General features: G+C 54.3%; 1 protein-coding gene across 1 annotated transcript in view; it reads left to right on the forward strand.

Moving 5' to 3' along the window:
• The first annotated feature begins 1,194 nt into the window (after window positions 1–1,194).
• The window catches only part of ITGAE (integrin subunit alpha E), a 45,649-nt gene continuing 30,895 nt past the window's right edge, over window positions 1,195–15,948 (forward strand). The window contains exons 1-11 of the mRNA XM_054709374.1: window positions 1,195–1,224; window positions 1,298–1,455; window positions 9,927–10,018; window positions 11,073–11,140; window positions 11,453–11,570; window positions 11,773–11,925; window positions 12,300–12,415; window positions 12,991–13,142; window positions 14,123–14,276; window positions 14,869–15,019; window positions 15,508–15,575. Of these exons, the coding sequence (XP_054565349.1) occupies window positions 1,195–1,224; window positions 1,298–1,455; window positions 9,927–10,018; window positions 11,073–11,140; window positions 11,453–11,570; window positions 11,773–11,925; window positions 12,300–12,415; window positions 12,991–13,142; window positions 14,123–14,276; window positions 14,869–15,019; window positions 15,508–15,575 (1,260 nt within the window). The remainder of the gene's footprint in view (window positions 1,225–1,297; window positions 1,456–9,926; window positions 10,019–11,072; window positions 11,141–11,452; window positions 11,571–11,772; window positions 11,926–12,299; window positions 12,416–12,990; window positions 13,143–14,122; window positions 14,277–14,868; window positions 15,020–15,507; window positions 15,576–15,948) is intronic.

A 15,948-nucleotide genomic window follows, 5' to 3' on the forward strand; every position in this document is an offset into this window, starting at 1 on the left:
TTTTTAGGTAAAATTCACATACAGTAAAACACACAAATTTTAAGTGGACGACTCCAAGTGTTTTTGACAAATGCACACACCTTTGTAATCCAAACTCTCCAATAAGATATACGATATTTGCATCACCCCGGAAAGTTCCTTCCTGTCCCATCCCTGTTAATCCCCACAGGCTATTTTTTTAAAGATATGTTTTTATTGATTTCAGAGAGAGAAAGATAGAAACATCAGTGATGAGAGAGAATTATTGATCAGCTGCCTCCTGCAAACCCTCTACTGGGGATTGAGCCCACAACCCGGATATGTGCCCTGACCGGGATCGAACCATGATTCATGGGTAGACACTTAACCACTCGGCCACACCCGCTGGGCAATATTTTTTACTATAGGCTCGTTTTGCTGGTCCTAGGCAGTGATGGGCAACCTTTTGAGCTTGGTGTGTCAAACTTCGCCAAAAAACTGAGCATAACTCGGGTCGTGTGTCACTTTGAGGAAAAAACATTATTTCGCAAATGTTTCATCCTCGGCATGCGGCCGCCTCAGCGGCCGCGTGTCATCAGAAATGGCTACGCGTGTCAGTGCTGATGGATATAGATACATATATGGGTGGATATACATACACAGATATGTTTTATGTAATATATAGGTTCGCCATCACTGTCCTAGAGCATTATACAAGTGGAATCATACAGGAGACCTTCTTTCATGTAAGGCTTCTGTCGCTCCGCATAATGATGTTTGTGACCCCCCCACATTGCTGTGTGTGTCGGTTGTCCATTCCTTTTCACTCCGTTGTGTGGACATACCACAGTTATTTTACCCCTGCCCTCGTGGATGGACGTTTGGGTTGTTTCCAGTTTGGCACTGTTACAAATAAAGCTGCTATAAACATTCTTGTGCAGGTCTTTTTGAGGACATATGTTTTCTCTTGAGTCACTTGGGGGTACATAGTCTGAATGTACCCTGGGACTCACTGTCTATTTTTACTTCGGTACAAAGACTCGGTGATGAGCGTGTGCTAGGTGACCGGTACAGGAAGTGCGTGGTGGGATGTGGGAGGAGGTGGGAAGTGTTTCTGGGGGGAGGCCCGGGGAAGACCTCCTGGGGAAGGGAGCTGACATGGCTGGGTTCAGCAGGAGGATCAGGGGCTCTGGGTCAGACACACCTGTTCCAGTCCAGTTCCCGGGGGGGGGGGGGATGTCCTTGGAAGTCCTGCTCTTCTCATCTGTACAGAGGGGATGATGACACTGCAGGGCTTGATGGGATAACGGGCGAAAAGGCCCAGCCATGGCCTCACCAGGTGCGTGTTTTGTCAAATACCCCTCTTTTCCTCACAGGCCTGGCTCCCCTGGGGGCCTTCAACGTGGATGTGAACTGGACCTGGGTGACTCCCGAGGAACGCGGGCCTTATGTGCTCAGCTCCCTTTTGCACCAAGACCCCAGCAGCAACCGGACCTGGTGAGTGGGACCCGGCACAGGCAGCCTGAGGACCGAGGGGGCCCCAGAGAAGGCCTTGGCACCCCACCCCCACAGACTGGGGAGAACCTCCTTGCACTTTCCCCTGGGCATGGAGGAGAGAGAGAAGGAGGGAGAGGCTGTGAGCCCCAGGCCAGTCCACCGGGCCCGCTCCTCACCTGGCCCCTGTCTTTCTTCATTGCTGAGGTGAGGGTAGGGGGGGACTTCAAAACTGTTTTAAAACTAGAGGCCCGATGCACGAAGTTCATGCAAGGGCTCGGCCCTTGCAGCCCTGGCTTCCTCTGGAAGGTCGTCCGGAAGGTCATCTGGATGGTTGTTCCGCTGTTTGGCCGTCCAGTCTAATTAGCATTTTACGCCTTTATTATTATAGATAACGTTTTTAAGAAATATATTTTTAAATTTATTTCAGAGAGGAAGGGAGAGGGAGAGAGAGTGGGGAACATCAATGATGAGGGAGAATCATTGATCGGCTGCCTCCTGCATGCCCCCTACTGGGGATTGAGCCTGCAACCTGGGCGTGTGCCCTTGACTGGAATCAAACCTGGGACCCTTCCGTCCACAGGCCGATGCTCTATCCACTGAACCAAACCGGCTACAGCTAGATAACTTTTTTAAAGGCTCTTTTGTCTCTTACAAAAGTACCCCATGCTCAGTGTAGGAATTTTGGACAGTGACAAAAATATTTTCAAAAAAATGGAAATTCTGGCCCGTCCGGTATGGCTCGGTGGTTGAACGTCAACCCATGAACCAAGAGATCACTCTTTCAATTCCAGGTTGGGGCACATGCCCAGGTTGCGGGCTCGATCCCCAGTAGGGGGCGTGCAGGAGGCAGCCGATCGATGTTTCTCTCTCATTATTGATGTTTCTATCTCTCTATCCTTCTCCCTTCTTCTCTCTCTAATACCAATCAAAACATAATTTAAAAAATAAAATAAAATAGAAATGGAAATTCTGAGGCAGAGGGGGAGGTGGCTAAGAGGCAGCTGTGGGTCTGGTGGCCGTGGTCCAGGGCAGCTTCCCTCTCATCTCTCCAACGGGGCAGGGTTCCCCACTTCACCGGGCTGGTGCAAAGACTGCTGAGCTCACGCACGTTTTAAAGGGGTTAGCATAGTTTCTGGCCAAATTAAAGCTCCATCCCGATATCTTATCTTTTGAAAATATCATCTGTACCCACTCATTAGACAAACAAAACGCTCAATCTGACGGCATTCTGTTGGTAAGGATGTGGCTGTGCAGAAACTTGTGAGCACGCACATCGGTGTAACCACGTTGGAGAACAAGTTTGCCACGTGCGGTCAAACTGAAGACACACGTGGCCTTGGGCTCAGTGATTCCCCTCCCAGATCCCAGCCCCGGAGGATTCTCAGGGCAGGGTGTTTCCGGTAGCCCTGCTTGGAATGGCGACAGGCTGGGCATGCTCATTGTTCCGAAAATGGAAGAAATCCGCTGTGAACCATACAATCAGTACTAGCAGCAGGTCAGACGAATGAGGTGTGCACAGTGGTTATTTTTTATTTTCTTAAATATATATATATATTTATTGATTTCAGAGAGGAAGGGAGAGGGAGAGAGAGAGAGAGAGAGAAACATCAGTGACGAGAGAGAATCATGGATCGGCTGCCTCCTGCACAGCCCACACTGGGGATCCAGCCTGCAACCCAGGCGTGTGCCCTGACAAGGAATGGAACCCCGACTTCCTGGTTCACAGGTCGGCGCTCAACCTCTGAGCCACGCCAGCTGGGCCGTTCTGCTTGTTGTTGAACGTATTATAAACCAGGCACACAGTAGGCGCACTATTATGTTAGGCGTCTCTCCCTCGACGTAACCTGTGACTCTCCCCCATGGGCTTGCCTGAGGCTGGGCCTCATTCTCGTCGCTAGCGGTGGCCGCGTGTGACCCGTGCTGATGAAGCCATTTGGGCTGCTCCCGGGGCTTGATGAGCAGCAGGGCCGGGCCCTGTCTCCCATGGACCAGTGCCCTTCCCTCCCTCCAGCGCTGGAGTTGCTGGATCAGGCTAATGCGTGGGCCTAGCATTCCGTTTCTCCAACTTCGCAGTGTTTCTGACCGGGTTTCAGTCAGTGATTTATGCCCACCTCCCCCTCAGTCCCCCGGCACCAATGCCACAGCGGGGCCCTCCCCAGCTCCAGGCCTGGCGGGTGGAGGGCTCCCGCCCTCAGCAGCTGACAGGCCTCCACGGGGGAGGGGAGCTCGAAGCCCGGAACAGAAGCTCTGAGCCCACCCAGGGCTGGGCTCACGAAGGCCCTGCACACCTGCTGAGGTGGAGGGGCTCACGGAGGATGTGGTGGGCGGCGCTCCTGGGTTCCTGCCGCAGTGACGGGGCCAGAGACCACGCGCCTGCTGTGGGGGCAGGAAGTGCTCACCAGGCCGCAGACAGGAGCAGGCCTCCGTGCCCCACGTGTGCGGACACGGCCCCTCTCCCTCATGCTGCGTCTCCCTAAAACAGAGCAGCCAGGCTGGCAGCATCGCGGGCGTGGCGGCCACAGCAGGGATGCAGTGGGACAGAAGGAAGGCCTTCCCGGGGGGTGCCGGGGGAGGGGGGGGGCCGGGGGGAATAGGCTGAGAAGAGAGACAGGCTCCAGTTGGGTGACTCCATCAGGTGGGCTGCCGGCTGATGGCAGGTTCAGTTATTGTTTAGTTGGTTCATCACTCACTCAGTCAGCAAACCTGGAGACCCCGAGACCACCCACCGTGGTGGGGCGATGAGGAGGTGGGCGGCAGAGGCAGCTCAGACTGAGCCCCAGGCCGCCGCCTTGCGTGACTGATGGGAACGGCGACCTTGGGTTCCGCAGGGCACAGCCTGGCAGCTGCCCTCGTGGTCTCGGTGGGAACAAAAGCCAGGGGTGGGATGGGTTCTAGTAGTCAGGCCACCTGGCCCGCTCCGAGGGTCACGTTGCTCCTTCTTTGGGAAAGGCTTCCTGAGGAGCTGGTGATGGGATGACTCTCAGCAGGAAGAGGGAGGGGAAGGCACTGCAGGCAGAGCAGGCAGCTTGGGCAAGGGCTGCGGGAGGAAGGCCTGCACCTGCCCGCAGAGCGCAGTTCTGAGCCGCTGGGGCCCAGGCTGAGGCTCAGGCTGGGGAGGAGCCTGGGGAGGGAGAGGCAGGGGTGCGGAGCAGGTGACCTAATTTGGGGGCTCAGCTGCAGAGCCTACAGAGTTCAGCTGCACCCAGCTCTCCACCCCTCAGCCCTGCCCGAGATTAGTCCCCTCACCTGTGCCTGGGCTGTCATTTCGTCATCACTCACCAAATACTTCCTGAGCGCTTGCTCTGGGCCGGGCACTGTTCCAGGCCTGGGATTAAGGAGACAGACGAGATCCTTGGGGAGCTTGCAGGCCGCTGGGAGGGACAGATAGAAGCATGTAAACATGTAAGCAGGATACTACAGAGGGGACAGGCTCCAAAGGAAATAAAACAGGGTGACTGGAAGCAGAGGGACTGGCGGTGAGGTGGGGCTGGTTGGAGAAGGCGTTTGTGAGAATGAGCCAGCCTTGGGGCATGGGAGGCGAGAGATCAGGCAGAGGGCACAGCAAGGCAGGGAGGCTGTGGAGCTGGGGGCCCTGGGGAGCAGCAGCCAGCTAGTGTGGAGTGGGGCTTGGAGAGGGAAGGAGCGAGAAGGGAAGTCTCAGAGGCAGGAGGGGTGGGATTGTGGAGGGCCCTGTGGGCTGCACTCTAAGTGAACGGGAAGCTACTGAAGCAGGGGAGTGACTGTGTAAATTACAAGTCGATTTAAAACAAAAACAAAAACAACAGTTAGGATGGTATTACCACAGATCAGGCGAGAGGATGGTGGTCAGGATGGTGGCAGGGGAGGGAGAGAAGAAATGCGCTCTGTTGCTGCCGCTCACCAGGTTCCCGTCTCCAAACACGTCCGCGGTCCCTCCTGGACACTGGGATTCTGACCCACCGAACATGGATTTCTGGTTGGTTGCTTGTTCTGTTTGGTTTCTGCAACAGCCTCACTATTTTAAATTTGTTTTTGTCTTAAAATATATCTCAATATCTCGTCATGTATTTCCCACTTTCTTTTTGTTCGTTTTCAACATGTACAATATTTCTGGACTTAAAATTTTCCACCTAAATGTCAGGGAAAATGTCACATTTTCAAAAAATTCTGACTGGTGTTTGTTAAAATAAATTTGTAATATTGATAAATTAAAAAAAAAAAAAGGAAACTCTCTCTAGATACAGGTTGGAGAAAGAACCACAGGGCTTACGCATGGATCTGATGTGGGGTGAGTGAAAGGTGAAGCAAGGATGCCCCAGGCTCGTGGATGTGGACTGCGGTGGTTGTTGGTGCCATTCGTTGCTGGGGAAGGCGGGCAGGGCAGGCGTGGAGGTCAAGACCGTGTGTTCTGCGTTGGACATTTTCAGTTTACAATGCCTATTAGACAACTAGTGGCCCGGTGCACAAAATTCATGCACATTAAACGGGGATTAATTAGAGGAAATAATTTAATATTGCTATTTGCCCTTTCTCTATAATAGAAGTGTCAGAGATGAAAGAAAAGTAGTCAAATGTTTATGAAAACCTTCCTCCTGTCAGAGTCTGGGGCGCACCATGGGACCCAGAGTCAAGTCCCTGCCCACCCACATGCGCTCAAAATCGCGTGAGACCCAGGCCCGGCCGTCCCCTCCATCCATTGAGCTAGATCCAGACCCGGCCAGTCTCACCCTTGTCAAGCCCCACCGGGTGGGGGGCATGGCCTGTGGTCCCCCATCAAGCCTTGCCAGGTGGGGGGGAGCACAGCCTCAGGTCTCCCGGCCCAGCACCGGAAGGGGGGCGCAGTCTCAGGACCCCATCAAGCCCCGCTGGGCGGGGGGTGCGGCCTGAGTTCCCCCGACCCAGCACTGGGGGTGCACCTTGAGGTCCCCTGTCAAGCCCCGCTGGGAGGGGGGCATGGCCTGAGGTCCCCTGTCAAGCCCCACCTGGTGGGGGGTGCGGCCTGAGTTCCCCCGACCCAGCACTGGGGGTGCACCTTGAGGTCCCCTGTCAAGCCCCGCCGGGCGGGGGGCATGGCCTCAGGTCCCCTGTCAAGCCCCACCTGGTGGGGGGTGCGGCTTGAGTTCCCCCAACCCAGCACTGGGGGTGAACCTTGAAGTCCCCTGTCAAGCCCCGCCGGGTGGGGGGCATGGCCTGAGGTCCCCTGTCAAGCCCAGCCAGGCAGGGGGATGCAGCCTCAGGTCCCCTGGCCCGGTGCTGAGGCTGGGGGTGTAGCCTGAGGTTTCCTGTCAAGCCCCGCTGGGCAGGGGGCGCGGCCTGAGGTCCCCCGGCCTGGCGCTGGGGCGGGGAGAGCAGCCTGAGGTCCCCTAGCCCAGCACCAGGACCAGAAGCGCACCTTGAGGTCCCCTGTCAAGCCCCACGGGGGCGGGGAAGGGCGTAGCCTCAGGTCCCTGCTGATTGCTCGTTAAGGCTCCTTATGGGAACTTGGCCTCAGCTGTGGGTGCAGCCATCTTTGTGACGGAGTGATGGTCAATTAGCATATTCCCTCTTTATTAGATTGGATGGGAAGTTGGTTATGGTATTAGTTTCCTGTTGCTACTGCAACAAGTTATAATACATTTAGTGGCTTAAAACAATACAGATTTATTATCTTTCCACTCCGAAGGTCCAAGTCTCCAAAACGGTTACAAAATAGTCATGGGATGTGAAGTACAGCATAGGGATATGGTCAGTAATATTGTAATAACTACGTGTGGTGCCAGGTGAGTACTTGAAACAACAGGGAATCACTTGGTAAAAGTGCATAACTGTCTAAACCCTATGCTGTCCACCTGAGACGAATACAGAATAACATTGAATGGAAACTGTAATTGAAAAATAACCTTTAGCCCTGGCCAGTGTGGTTCGGTAGTTAGAGTGTGGGCCTGCGCCATCGAAGGGTTATGGGTTCAATTCCCAGTCCCTATTGGAGTGTGTGTGAAGGCAACCAATCGATGTGAGCTCTGTCCCTTGAAGCTAGTTTAGCAAGCCCTTACTAAGGCGCTCGTAGGGCTGTCCTGGCCAAGGAACTGGGGGTCTCCCGTCTCTCAGAGACAACAGCTGGGGTCATGATAAGCCTATCGCTGGGAACTTCCTTTCAGTTTGTCACGTGTTGCTTTGTCAGACAAGACTCGGCTATTGAGCTTGCCCCGAACTTTCCCTTTGGACCACGCCTTCTTTTGGGCCTTGCCCCAGATGTGTTCACGGGGCCTTTGTCTTTCTTGGCCGACTTTCCAGCAGCTTTCTTCTTCTTGTCGTCCTGGGGCGGCGCAGAGGCACTGGAAGAGCAGCTGCTACCACTGCTGCCTCGATGAGAGGTCGGACAAAAGGGCCATTTTATAATTTTGAAAGATGTAGATTGATGGGAGGTGGGGAAGTGGAGACATACCTCCTTCCTGCCCTCCCCCCAACCCATAGCCTCATCATGACCTTTCGAGCCATAGACTAATTTTGTTCTTCCCTTTTATAAAGCCCTCTGTGGCTTCCCACTGCCCTCACACGGAGACCTTGAACTTGGCTCGCTGTTACCGAGCCCAGCCTCAGGGCCCCCGCCCCAGCACTCCTTCCTCACCACCCTAGGATGGGGCGCTCACTCCCTGCCTCAGGCAGCCCAGCCCTCCCCGGGCAGCATGGGTAGTGAGAAGGTTTAGGCTGAGCATGGGGTGGTGGGTTGGGGGGCAAAGTTTGCTGTTGGGCATCACATCTTCTGAGGTTTAATCAGGCGGAGGTGCCCACCCCCAAACTTTAATTCTGACTGACTCATAGGATAGGGGCACCAGCTGGGGCGGCCCTCGCTCCCTGGCAGCCAATGAAAAGCCGGCACTGCCCCGGGTATAACCAATGGTGCTGCTGGTGTAAGGTGACCAGACATCCCGCTTTTGGCGGGACAGTCCCGATTTTTAACAATTTGTCCCGCGTCCCGCGGCGTTTTAAAAAAGTCCCGATTTTTGGAAAGAATGCACGACAAGCTAGGAAACGGCGGGAGAACGGGAAAGGAATATACGGTTTTTGGCGGCCCTGTGGCTATTTAGCCAGGATATGAGTTTAATATTATTTTTGTTAATTTTATAATGTTAAACTTTAATAATAACAAATAATTGTTGAGAACTGATTATCGAGAACTGCTTATCAAAGTTCGCATTGTTGATCAGTTGTTAGAATTCGATCACCATTGTTTGGACTTAATGAACAATGGCATGTTTTGGGATTGGCAACGATGAAAACATTTTGTAACTGTCTCTCAGACGATACACATCGTACTGCGTGCTAGTAAGCTAGTTAAACAAGTGATGTCATTACAAATCAGCTATTCAGATAATTTAGGTAAGTAATTTATTTATTTATTTCATAAATACAGAAATTTTCTTGAATTTAGCAGACAGCACTCGTATTATTTATATTTTATAGTGGCGGCAAAAAGTCTAGCGCCGGCCTTGAAAGTGACACTTACGACTTACGTTACGGCAAATTCAGAGGAAAAATAATACAAGTTAGCATTGTTATTATTTAGAAAGAAATATAGGATTACAATTTTTTTAAAATATAGTTACTTTATAACAATCAAATTAATTTAATTTATAAACTAACAATAAAATATGTTCATGTAATTATGTACCTACTTACTGTGTTTTTAAGCAATACGTATATAATAATTTATAATATAATTTTAAATTATTTTTTTTAGATTTTTAACATAATGAGTAAGAAAAGAGGATGCAAATTCAACAATGATCTAAGAAGTGAATTTCCTTTTATTAACAAAACCAAATGCGATTACAATATAGACCAAATTTTTAATCAAGAACCTCCCCCCCCCCCCCGGGCAGAAACCGGTTTGGCTCAGTGGTTAGAGCGTCGGCCTGCGGACTCAAGGGTCCCAGGTTCGATTCCGGTCAAGGGCATGTACCTTGGTTGCGGGCACATCCCCGGTAGGGGGTGTGCAAGAGGCAGCTGATCGATGTTTCTAGCTCTCTATCCCTCTCTCTTCCTCTCTGTAAAAATATCAATAAAATATATTAAAAAAAAAAAAAAAGACACCCCCACACCCCCGCCCCCGGTCAGTGGTGTCCCGCTTTACCAATGTTAAAATCTGGTCACCTTATGCTGGTGGCTCCCTGGGTCCCCCCACGGCCACCAAAGAGCAGGGTCCTTATTTACCACCACTATCACCCCTCTCTGCCAGGGTGGGCCGGAGGGCAGAGAGGGGTGTGTTTAACCATTTCCTGCCTGGAGCTGTGCAAAGGTAGAGGTTGAGCCATGGCTTCCACGGAATGTGGTGTCTGCCATCCTGGGCGGGGAGTCTGCCCGCCTTTCCCAGGTCTGTGCCTGCTCCGTGGTTTTCCAGACACGGAGCCTGTGAGCCCGTGGGCCTGGGGTGGGCAGACTGTGCGTGGGCCGGCAGGGACGGGGAGGGTATCAGCAAGCGGCTCAACTCTGCGGTCTACCCTCCCGCTCAGGCTCCTGGTCACCAGCCCTAGAACCAACAGGACAGCAGGGCCCCTGCATCAGTGTTCCCTCACCCGGGATGAGATCCTTTGCCAGCCTGTAGGTAAGTCAGGCCCAGCTCTAGGGAATGCTCCCAGGACCCCTTTCTAGGAATCGCACTCATCCCGCCCAAACCATTCCAACCCCAGCCCCACCTAATCCAGCCCCGCCCCCCAGGATCCCCCCCCCCCACGGCTCACTTCCTATCCCAATGCCCAATCCCATCCCAACCCAACCCTAATCCCCGCCCACCTCTCCTGACCCAATCCCTTGCTTAGTACTTCTTCATCCACTTTTAACCCTCCAAACCATACCATTTGACAGAAGAGGAACCTCCAGCTCAGAGAAGTCCTCTGGTTACCAGTATGACTAAGGTCACACACATAGTATTGGGGGCACCACAGACGCAAACCCAGCTTCACCTGGTTCCAAAACCTAACCTATCCCAACTGATCACACCCCAGTGGCATCCATCCCTCCCCTCCCAATCTAACTGTGGCCACCCTAATGTCCAGCGTGGGACCTGGCACCTATTAGGTGCTCAATAAATGCTGTTTGAATAAATGAATGAACAAATGAATGGGCCATATTTATTTATTAACCAAACTCTGCCCATCCCACTCAGTCCGACTCGAGGCACACCCTCGCTGGTGGTCCCTCAGCTGTGGGTGGCAGAATCCTTGTCTCTGTGAGAGGCACTGTGTTGAACAGCCTCAGAAGGGGACACAGTCCAGCAGGGTGACAGGGTGATCTAGTGCTTCAAAATGAGACCGTGTCCTGAGGCCCACAGGGGAAGGGAGAGGAAGGAGCGACCGCATCTGCCCCTGGGGTTGGGGGCAGTAAGATTCCCCAGAGACGGTCTTTGAGACTGAAGGGTCCATCGTTCCATATAGCCAGTCCCTCAGCATCCTGCACGCCTCCCCCGCGCCGCACACACTCACTCCTCCTGCTTCTATACCCGCCGGCCCCACCAGACTGGGAGCCCTGGAGGAAAGCTCCAGTCTCAGTTATTTCTAGGTCCCCATCACCATCTGGCCAAGCCCTGTGCCCTCTCTGACCTTGGCTCCAGGGTGGCCTCCCTGTGTCCCTCCCACCTCACCTGGACTTCACTGTTTTAGAGCATGTCCCCATCCCGAAGGGGAGGCACCGGGGAGTGACAGTTGCCCGGAACCACCACGGTGTTTTGGTGAGTGTGCATGGGCAGGAGGCTGGAGGGCTGGGGGAGGCCGGGACTGACCCCTGTGGCAAACCCGTATTAATGCCAGTCCTGACTCGCATGCTGTTCTCAGGGCCAAGGCCAGGTGTCTCCCTGGTGCCAACTCCAGGGCTGATGTCAGCTCTGACCCTGGCATCAACGTCTACCTCTGGTGAGGGGTGAGCCAGCTGTTCCTGCATCCCCTACCTGGTTGAGGCATGTGGTTCTGAGTAGCTGTGACTCAGGGGCCTGGGCTGGGGGTGACCCAGACTTTCTCTCCCCCTTTCTCCCTCTCCCCCCCAGATCTGCATTCAAGTGGTGGCCCGGCGGCCCCACAGCCTCAGCTCAGAACTCACAGGCACCTGCAGCCTGCTGGCCTCCAACCTCAGTCACCAGGCCCTGGTCTCTTTCAACGACATTGGTAAGGATACTCACTGGCCTTGGACAGCTCTAAGGAGGTTTCCTTCAGTCTCCAAGGAGGGGCACCTGCCCATGGCAGATACAGGACACAGGCCCAGAGAGGGCAAGTTGGGCCTAGGCCCGCCGTGGGCTAAGTGTGGGCTTGCCCCGAGGTGAACAAGGAGGCTGTCTGATGCTGAGCTCTTTCATGTGTCTTTTTAAAGAAAATCTCCTGGATCCTGAGGCACATGTGGATGCTGGAAACTGCTACAGGAACAAAGAAGGCAGCCCTGAGAATACAGCCAGGCAGCGCCGGGCTCTGAAGGCAAAAGAGGAGGAAGAGGTGGAGGAGGAGGAGGAGGAGGAGGAAGGAGCTGGTGAGAAGAGGCAGATCTGGGTTGCTCTCTGAGGCTCTCAGAGCTGATGCCTAGGTTGGCGACTCCAGGGGTGAGAGGTGCCTGGGTCTGGGAGATGGGGAATAGTGGCTGGATTCTACTGTCTGGATTCTACAGGCCTGACCACCTCCAGCTCTGTGCCCCTCCATCTTACCGATGGGGAAACTGAGGCCCAGAGAGTGGGAGTGATGGGAGCTTCACCAACTTCTTCCACTGTTGGGAGCTTCACCAACTTCTTCCCTGAAATGAGCCCTTGGGGCTTGAATTGGGTGGGTGTCCTATAGGGTAGGACCTGCCACCCTCACTCCTGCCCCAATTCCATGCCCACTCCTGACCTGCTCCCTGTCTTGGCCCAGGCACCGAGATCGCCATCGTCCTGGATGGCTCAGGAAGCATTGATCCCCCAGACTTCCAGAGAGCCAAAGACTTCATCTCCAACATGATGAGGAAGATCTATGAGAGGTGCTTCGAGGTGGGCTTCCCTAGGAGCCAGATGCACACAGTCGGTTGCTCTCTATCGCTATGAACAAACCACTTCAAAACAGCTACCATTGATCTGCTCACAGTTCTATGGGTCAGCTCTTCGGGCTGGGCTCAGCTGGGCGGTTCTTCTGCTGCTGGTCTTGCCTGAATTTTTTCCTGCAGCAGCAGGTGTCTGGTTACTTGACTGGGACTAGTTGGCCTCACTTGTCCGGCCATGTGTCTTCAGCAGGTCAGCCCAACGTTTTCATGGCTGCAACATTCCAAGAGGGCAAGACCTAATGCACACAAGCACTTTTCATGTCTCTGATTGTATCCCATTTGCTGATTTCCCAAAGACCAAAGAAAGTTACATAGTGAATAGGCTTGGGAGAGGACAGACACAAGGACATGGGTTCAGGGAGAAGTCTGCGATCCATTGGGAGCCGTCGCTGTCACATCTTTCTCTGCCTTAGCACCTCCTCTTGCCTTAAACAAGGAGGAATGAGTGGATTCTTCCTCAGCATTCCTCACTCCCCAGAGCATGGCAACTCTGCCAGCCTCCTCCTCCCTCTGCCCTCCCTCCAGTGCAGCTTTGCCCTGGTGCAGTACGGAGACGTGATCCAGACTGAGTTTGACCTTCGGTACAGCCAGGATGTGATGGCCTCCCTCAGCAAAGTCCAGAACATCACTCAAGTGAAGAATGTCACCAAGACAGCCTCCGCCATGCAGCATGTCCTGTGAGTGTGAGGGCAGCGGGAATTACCTGAGCACCTACTGGGTGCTGGCTGGCATCCCTGCCCAGAGGCTTTGAGTTGTCATGTCTGGAGAGGTGGCAAGACAGAACTATAAAGAGGAGAGAATCAGGGTCCTAGCTCCTCCTCGGTTGAGAGGAGAATGTGACGTCTTTCAATCCAGCCGAGGCTGATGAATGACACCCCAGGACAGTCTTCCAAAGAGTCTTCTGAGGACTCCTCTTGTGGGCGGCAGTAGAGCACGGTGCAGACAGCGCTGGGCTCGGTGGCCGGGCTGCCTGGGTCCACATCCCAGTGCCAGTCTGTACTTGGAGACCTGGGTGCCTACCCTCTCCGTGCTTGGTTCTCGCTTTTAAAATGGGAATGATAATAGCCCTTGCCTTAGAGGATTCTGTGAGGATTAAATGGGTTAAAATACAGACAGTGCCTATAACAGTGCCTGACACATACGTGCTTTGTACATATTAGCCACTGTTCTTTTTTTTTTTAAATATATTTTATTGATTTTTCCACAGAGAGGAAGGGAGAGGGACAGAGTGTCAGAAACATCGATGAGAGAGAAACATCGATCAGCTGCCTCCTGCACACCCCCTACTGGGGATGTGCCCACAACCAAGGCACATGCCCTTGACCGGAATCGAACCCGGGACCCTTCAGTCCCCAGGCCAACGCTCCATCCACTGAGCCAAACCAGTCAGGGCTAGCCACTGTTCTTAATGTCATTGTTATTCCCACACAAATCTATTCCCTGTGCTGTCCAGCACCTTTCTGTTGGGAGCAGGTCCCCACCCCCACCCAGCCCTGCTGTGTGCCCTAGGGGCATCCCCACCCCTCCCTGGGCCTTTGTTCCCCTGGGAGGGCACCTTAATCCTCTCCAATTCTAAAACAGGTTTGTGAATAACATCTCCCCAAGCTCAGCCATCTCCCTGGCCAAGTCCTCCACTCCCTTTCCTCTCCCTACTTAGAGACAACATCTTCTCCCCAAGCCACGGCTCCAGAAAAGAGGCCTCCAAGGTCATGGTGGTGCTCACCGATGGGGAGATATTCATGGACCCCCTCAACCTCACAACTGTCATCAACTCCACAAAGATGCAAGGTGTTGAGCGCTTTGCCATTGGGGTAAGAGCTGGGAGCAGGGGGCGCCGCCTAACGCTCCGTAGGGGAGGAGCCAGGGTTCCTGGTAGGGGCTTCTGTAAGCAGCTTACCAAACCCTGTTCTGTTCACACTCACCAACTTCTTTTCTCCCCGCCTCATGTCCCGGGCACCACGCCACTCCCACAGAGGCTCATTTCCCCCACGAGGGCATAGCTCACTTGCTCAGCAGTGATGGGGAGAGCAGTGGTAACTCTGGGAGCCCACATCAGGGAGGGGGGGGGGGTTGGTCCTAGAGGAGATGATGGTGAGCTGAGTCTTGGAGGACAGACAGGAGTAACTGGCCGAGGCTCCAGGGGAGGAGGGAAGAGCGCTACAGGCAGAGGGAACAGCGTGTGCAGAGGTGAGAAGGAACACACAGGACAATACATGTAGATTGGTAAAACGACGGTGTGTGTTTGGGGGAGAACAGGGAGCAGGGAAAGTAGGGCGCAGGAGGTGGAGGTCCTGAAGGCCAGGCAGCGAGGCCGGCTCTCTTCCTGGGCCTGGAGAGGCCTAGGGGCTCAGGAAGCAGCCAGCCCTCATGGTGTGGATCCACGGATCCGGGGCCTCTACGCAGGTGGGGGAGGCATTTACGAAGGCTAACACTGAGAAGGAACTGAAGCTGATCGCCTCGGACCCCCCGGAGACCCATGCCTTCAAGGTGACCAACTACGCGGCGCTGGATGGGCTGCTGAGCCAACTGCAGCAAAGGATCGTTCCCATGGAAGGTGCGGGCTCCAGGGGCCTCGGCCACCCTGTGGCTGCCCCCTCGGCATTCAGCAGGAGGTCCGAGCCCTGCCCTCCAGCCCCATCCCTGGCCTCCCTCCACGTGACACTCAGGGCAACTCCCGTCACCTCTTTGAGCCTCGGCTGTTCCATCCCTAAAAAGGCAACCATATCCCCAAGCCTCTGCACTTCCCCGAATTGCCTCGCAGCTCTGATGAGCTGACCTGGTGCTGGAGAAAGAAGGATGACTGGGTGTGGTTCCTGCTCCCAGATGAGGAGACCGAGGCCCCGAAGGAGGGAGGGAACTGCTCAGGCCCTCGTCCGGTAGCTGCTGAAGCAGGACCCACATCTCTGCTCTCAGCCTGGTTCTGTTCCCATCACACCAAACCCAGTTCCGTCTGGGAGCGAGGCCAGGCTGGACCCTTCTCTGGCTTGGTTGCTCCCTCCATCTTACCCAGAGCAGTGTCTCACTGGGCGTCTTGGCTTCCAGGCACAGTCGGAGAAGCCCTCCACTTCCAGCTGGCACAGGTCGGGTTCAGCGCCCAGATCCTGAATGAGGTACGTGGCCAACTCAGCACGAGGCAGGCTCGCCATGGAGGGGGGCCCAGCAACACCCAGGGACTAGGAGCCCTGGGCCACAGAGCAGCTCTGCCTCCTGGTCATGCCTCTGAAGGAGCCACGTTAGGATAACCTAATCTGGAGCCCTGAGGTAGACAAAAGAATGGCCATATTCATCACCGCGTCGTCTTGTTCTGGGTGCTCAAGGATTGAGCTGTTCTTAAAATACACACGCGGAGCAGGCTTTGGCCTGGGCCAGCTTGCCAAGTTGCCTGCTTCTCCCCACCAGAGGCACGGTTCCCACAGGTGGGCCGAGGTGCAGGCACGGAGGGCAGGGCATGGCCCTCGTGCATGGTAGAAGCACGGTTAGAAC

Source organism: Eptesicus fuscus, chromosome 20, assembly GCF_027574615.1.
Source record: "Eptesicus fuscus isolate TK198812 chromosome 20, DD_ASM_mEF_20220401, whole genome shotgun sequence".
Lineage (NCBI taxonomy): Eukaryota > Metazoa > Chordata > Mammalia > Chiroptera > Vespertilionidae > Eptesicus > Eptesicus fuscus.